General features: G+C 39.4%; 1 protein-coding gene across 1 annotated transcript; it reads left to right on the plus strand.

Annotated features, from left to right (window-relative positions):
- Nucleotides 1-264: 264 nt before the first annotated feature.
- Nucleotides 265-5534, plus strand: LOC113029444 (L-rhamnose-binding lectin CSL2-like). Its single transcript, XM_026180300.2, has 9 exons — nt 265-379; nt 626-658; nt 3567-3662; nt 4113-4248; nt 4318-4427; nt 4515-4559; nt 4671-4803; nt 4896-4999; nt 5201-5534. Exons 1-9 carry the CDS (start codon nt 349-351, stop codon nt 5215-5217), a joined length of 705 nt encoding a protein of 234 aa, XP_026036085.2. The 5' UTR covers nt 265-348; the 3' UTR covers nt 5218-5534.
- The last annotated feature ends 351 nt before the right edge of the window (nt 5535-5885 follow it).

A 5885-nucleotide genomic window follows, 5' to 3' on the forward strand; every position in this document is an offset into this window, starting at 1 on the left:
GGTCGACACCACTGATGCCATCAACACCGGTGTATCCGAGCAGTGGGAAAGAGGTGGAGGAGCTGCGTGGGGCACCTTGGCAACCGGAGGTGGTGGACGAGGTGCGTGAGGAGCCAGCAGGCAGTCACAGGATACGAAATTTTCCATCAGATATGTATCTTTTTTGAGTTTGTGTATTCTGTTTGTCTTTGGCGTTTATCTAAGGTGAAATCCTGTTTCCTGTTTCAGGATGTTGCACATCACGAGAAATAATTTGGCATCTTGCCTTAGTCAAACAGTATAAATAAATCAGGTCCCTGGTTTGCTGCACCATCGGCTCAGCTCTTCACTGAAACCAGCTCTAACACCATGCTGTCCTCCAGACTCAGCAGCACACTGTGTGAGTACAAAAAAATCTTTCCACCCAAAAGGTTGTTCTTAATGTATCATTTATATGATTTTTGTTTGATCAGTAAGTGGTGTATTTAACATCCATTTTTTCTTTGGGTTTTCTTTATTGTCATTTGTGTTTTGAGGTAAATTAAAGTCCATCTGAAACACTGTTAACTTAATACAGAAGATAAATGAATAAATCAGCTGTAGTTCATGCACCATCTAACACTGAGGTTTCTTTTTTGTGTTTCAGTGCTTGCAGCAACATGTGTACTCATGACTTCAGGTAATTGTTAAATGTTCAGCAATTGTTTATCCAAATGTGCCTTTCTTTTATCCCAATACTTTAGCCACACTAGTCATTTAAACCCATTGTTCTGTGCTTTCACTCAAGTACGATGGAGTGTTACGACCACATAAAAAGTAATATTGTTCACTTTGAGATTACAGTCAAAATTTCAAAATTAAATTGCAAATGCTCAGCACTTACTGTGTCTGTGATACAACATCCACCCTCTTTACTGCATGGGGCTGTATCCATTGCTATCCTTATATCTGTTCATTGTATTTCTTCTTTTCTCTCAAAATGAACAATAATATTTTTCTTTTTGATGTGGCCCTAAGACTCCTTCATACTCCAAGTTTCTTCCAAAGAGGTACCCTGGATTTGCAAATTGGTTATGCTTTATGTACAGTATGGTGAATTTTGTGCTGTGTGAATACTTGAATGTGATAAGCCACTAACAACAAGAACCTCTGATAGGTTTTTAGTCCCATTACCATTAGGGATTAATCCTTTAGTTAAACTCTGGAAACTCTATTTGATTTATTGAGGTCTTGAGTGATAGGAACATTTCAGTAACCAATAATAGTTCCCTGTGAAACTGATGTTAAATTAGTGGTAGTAGCTTTTGGTAGTCATTAAAACGGTAGGGACACGTCCCCATTGTCGCTACCATAAGTTACTTCTGATTCACCTGCATCATGCTCAGCCATTTACATTACACATGAGACTTACTCAGAATTCATTCAAGAAGAACACTGATACTGTTGGGATTTATTTTATTTATTTATTTTTTATTGTATTTTTATTTATTTTACCTTTAAGGTTAATATCTCACAATTAGCATCACACATTTTATTCTTTACTGCACACAGTGTATTGTAGAATAGTTAGTAGAATAATAGAATAGTTTGTAGAATAGGATTCACTCTGATACTAACAGACTCAGCCCCCTTCACAAGAATGTGGATGGGGTTGTGGTACCCACAAGACAAGGCCATATATCAGGTGCTGTTATGGTGTTGGGTATAGACCAGGGGTATAGGCAACCTTTCTGATGACGTGTGCCATCTAAAATTTCCTCAGAAGTCAGTGTGCCATATGATTGCATTAGCAATAAATTTAATAACGCTCTATATTAACAGTTACACAATATATAGAACCACTTTATAGAATTATATTTGTTCGGAGATGTTTGCAGCTATCAGCAAATAGTTATCAAGTATTTTGAAACAAAAAAAAATAAAAAAGACACTTTTTATCCATAACAAGAACTCCATAACAGCAAATGAACTGTACAACAGAAAATGCAAATGCTATTCATGGTCTCCTCACAACAATGATAAGAAAAATAAACTGGGCCAATATGGCATGTTTGTTAATACATTCTAATCTCTGGTCTCTCACTCAGAGACACAGGTCTCCGAGTGTCCAGCATTCAGACTGCACTCTTCATGTGAGAGAAAATCTGTTCACATAGATATGTAGAGCCAAATACTGGCCTCTGCAATGTTCTGAAGACAGTTAAACTTGTCAGATAGTGATGTCCAGCAGGTGAAAATGCAAGCTCCATGAACACACACAGCTGTGGATTCCAGCTGCTTCGATGTTGCATTAACTGGCATTAACTCAGCCAGTTAATGCGAGACAAATCTAGCTGCTCATTAAAGCTTTCTGGTTTGATCAGAAAATAAAACGTGCTTCATCCTAGCTGAAGTACGGGACAAACTGTGTTCCTTTTCACCTCAATACGCGTAATATTTTCTCTGAATACGGGACGATTCCGTCTTTTTACGGGACGGTTGGCAACTCTACTAACTAACCTCATGAATAAAATAAAGTTCACTATCAGTAACATCATAGCACCCACCCAGCTGTATGCTAGCTAGCATGCAGTACGAGTTATTGTAACTGACTGTAAAAAGTCAGCACAACAAAAATAAACTCCACCTAAACTTGGTTTATATCTGACCCAGATAGACTGCAGGTCATAACTTCTTACCTGTAGTTCAGTTCACCTGACACTCGGACCAGCAGCCGCTTCGGTCTCTCCTCCTCCTGCCTCCCCTTTCTCTCATCCACCTGCTGGTCTCCACCACTTGGTAATGTTACTGAATCTGTGGAAGCCCCGCCATATCCGCCACCAAACAACTGAGTTATTTTCACACACCGGCCAGCATCTGGCCAATCCACCACCTTTCATTATTTATACCGTTACAAAAAAAAAATCATCGGTCCATAAAAATGGAAAATCACCATCGGCCCACTGAGCAAATGCCCAGTATGCCCGATGGCCAGTCCAGCTATGGTCGTGCCATCAGTTAACCCTTCGCGTGCCACGACTGGGTTGTCTATACCAGGGTTGCCGACCCCTGGTATAGACCTATGCATTCCTATGCAAGAAGGTAAGAGGTGGTTGCCATGGTAATGGGTGAAGCGGCATCTACAATAAGGTGATGCCGAGAAAGTTGCAGCGGAAGAGATGTGTGCTGGATCTCAGCCAAGTGAGGAGAACTGTGACTTTCCTCCAACTTTTGACCAATTGCCTTAATATCCTGTTTATCACACATAATAAAAAGCATTTACTGTCTGGGTGTGGGACGTTATATTTAACGAGCAACTGAGCGACTTTTTTTCTAAAAAGCGACTAGAGACAAATCTGGCGACTTTTTCTGGTGTTATTGGAGACTTATTTATGACGACTTTTTGACTTGAAAGCGCGTATCGCTCTTACTCTCAAACAGCAGCAGGTGCTGCCGTGGGCACCTCGCCCGTTCCAAAGCGCTATAGCGGTGCTATATTTTATATTCGTTCATATTTGCTTTAGGAGCAAACAGATGAATAAAGGCCCTACTGTAGTATGCTTCATTTATCCAAGACTTACTAATTATGGAGTTATTTTCCATTTCAGGCTTTCCTAGAACTGGTCCTTTAGCCCACTTCCCAGTGTCAACAGAGAGGGTGATCACCTGTGACAGCCCCGACAATGTACAACGCCTGAGCTGTGGTAACATGAAAATAATCTCTATGTTTAAGGTTTTTTATAGCTCTTTGCTATCACTCAAATATAAACCCAGTTGTGAGGTAATCTCAATTCTTTCTCATTTCCAGCAGGAGACGGCTTCTCTGGTTGTAAACAGAAGTCTGATTCTATGTCTGTAAGATAATTAGCTTACCCCCTGCAGATCTCTGACCTCAGTAAACACTTTGCTGAGGAGGATAACCTGTTAAGGTTTCAGTTCTTTTTGTGCTTTATTTAGTGAAACTACAGTTTATGCTTGTGACTCATATGATCTTTCAGATTCAATGTAATACCCCAGATCTACAGAAATGAAGGCATTCTCTGATTATTGAAAAACATAAAGAGCCTTGGGTTTTCCTCTTGTGCTGCACACCTTATGCATTTCTCATGAGTTCCTCCTTTTGAACTTTCTTTCCCATGCTTTCTGTAAAACAGAGAATGGGGTGATCATTGTGCAATCAGTTCTGTTCGGAAGGACAGATGCAGAAACCTGCAGTGTGGGGAGACCTGCAGAACAGCTTAAAAATACACAATGTTCCCAGGATGGCGCCCTGAAGGTTGTCAAGAGCAGGTACACAAATCTGAGCACTTTATATCAATCATTAATTGATCACTTTAACCCACCTTTGTCTCCCTGCAGATGTGATGGTCAGAAGGTATGTGAAATAAATACAGTCCTCTTCCATACTTCTGATCCGTGCTACGGCATTTACAAATACGTGGACACCACCTACGCCTGCTTCCCAGCCAGTAAATTACATCTGTAATAAGAAACTAATATTCAGTCAAATCTGTGAATGTCCATGTTTCTAATGTTCCTTGTTGTCACTTTGTCAGTCCACAGTGTGACATGTGACGATTCTCTGGCAAACCTTCAGTGCGGTGAGAGCACAGTTCCTCTTTCTTTGTGTGTCTCTGGATTCATCTGATAAAGATACAAATGAAGTTAAAGTTAAATACGTGTTTAAATCTTTAATGTTTGCTCTTCATCAGATGAAGGACAGGTTTTACTTATTCGCAGAGCTGATTACGGACGTCATGATGCAACTACATGCTCTTTCAATCGTCCAGCCTCTCAGCTCCAAAATGTCCAATGCTCAAAGCAAATAAACAAAGTAGCCGAGAGGTACAGTTGCCGACTCTCTTTCTTCAACCTTATATCTTCTCTTCACAACATATAGTTGGCCTCTGCCAACTCACTTTTGCCTGAATCCACAGCTGTAACGGGAAAAGCAGCTGTACTGTCAAAGTGAGCGGCTCTGTGTTTGGAGACCCATGTTATGGCACCTACAAGTACCTGGAGGTGGCTTACAGCTGTCACTGTAAGTAATTCAGATTTGTTTTTTTTCCTGCTCTTTAATTTTAGCATTTATAACAGCAAAAAGTTAAGCACATTCAACATTGAGAGGAAAATGTGAATCTGCTCTTAGACACCGTGCTTTTAGGTGGCTCAGGAAAAAACACTGATTCTTTTCTAAAACACTGTAGTTCGGTATTGAAACTGAAATAAAATTTTCTTTCAGTTGCAGATGAAAGCTGAATGCTGCTGAATGGAGGAAATCACTGACATCAAATACTATCAGCGTCTATTATCTTTAAATAAATTGTGTAATGAATCAATTATTAATCAAAAAGATCAATCAATATCCAGTGCAACGTATGGTCAAAAATATAATGACAGGTACTGATTTTACATGCATATCAGATTTATTCAAGACATGTCAACTTGGTCTGTGGTGTCTAGATATATTTGGCCTTTATTCTAAATGTAAAACTGATTTAAAACTGATTGCCTTAAATATTTTTTTCTGATTCACTCTTAATTTTGCCTTCAATAATAAAATAATCACAAACTGATCAACTGGATGGTGTGAGCTAAATGTGACAGAGGTCTGACTAATTTCCGAAGTGAATGTTGAAACGGTCGGGTGTCAAGGTAAAGTGAGAGGAGCATATTGTCATGATATTCAGAACCACAAAAATTCAGCTCTCAAAATAAACAACATTTGTCTTTTTATCATTAAGGACACCAGGGTCATTACTCCAACAGTACTCATAGTTTGATAGTACAATAACACACATTACATGAAATGTGAAGTTCTGTTAAGTTCAGTTGTATTTATAAAGCACCAAACCACAACAATCAGATGACTCCCTGTGAGCAAGCACTTGGCGACAGTGGGAAGGAAGAAGTCTCTTTTATAACAG

This window comes from Astatotilapia calliptera, chromosome 2, assembly GCF_964374335.1.
Source record: "Astatotilapia calliptera chromosome 2, fAstCal68.1, whole genome shotgun sequence".
Taxonomy (NCBI): domain Eukaryota; kingdom Metazoa; phylum Chordata; class Actinopteri; order Cichliformes; family Cichlidae; genus Astatotilapia; species Astatotilapia calliptera.

Bases quoted from the DNA above. Each gene is read 5' to 3' on its own strand.
- LOC113029444 (XM_026180300.2), top strand. From the start codon at position 349: ATGCTGTCCTCCAGACTCAGCAGCACACTGT. The intron at 380-625 runs GTGAGTACAAAA...TTTGTGTTTCAG, and splicing joins CAGACTCAGCAGCACACTGT to TGCTTGCAGCAACATGTGTA. The intron at 4,804-4,895 runs GTACAGTTGCCG...CTGAATCCACAG, and splicing joins ATAAACAAAGTAGCCGAGAG to CTGTAACGGGAAAAGCAGCT.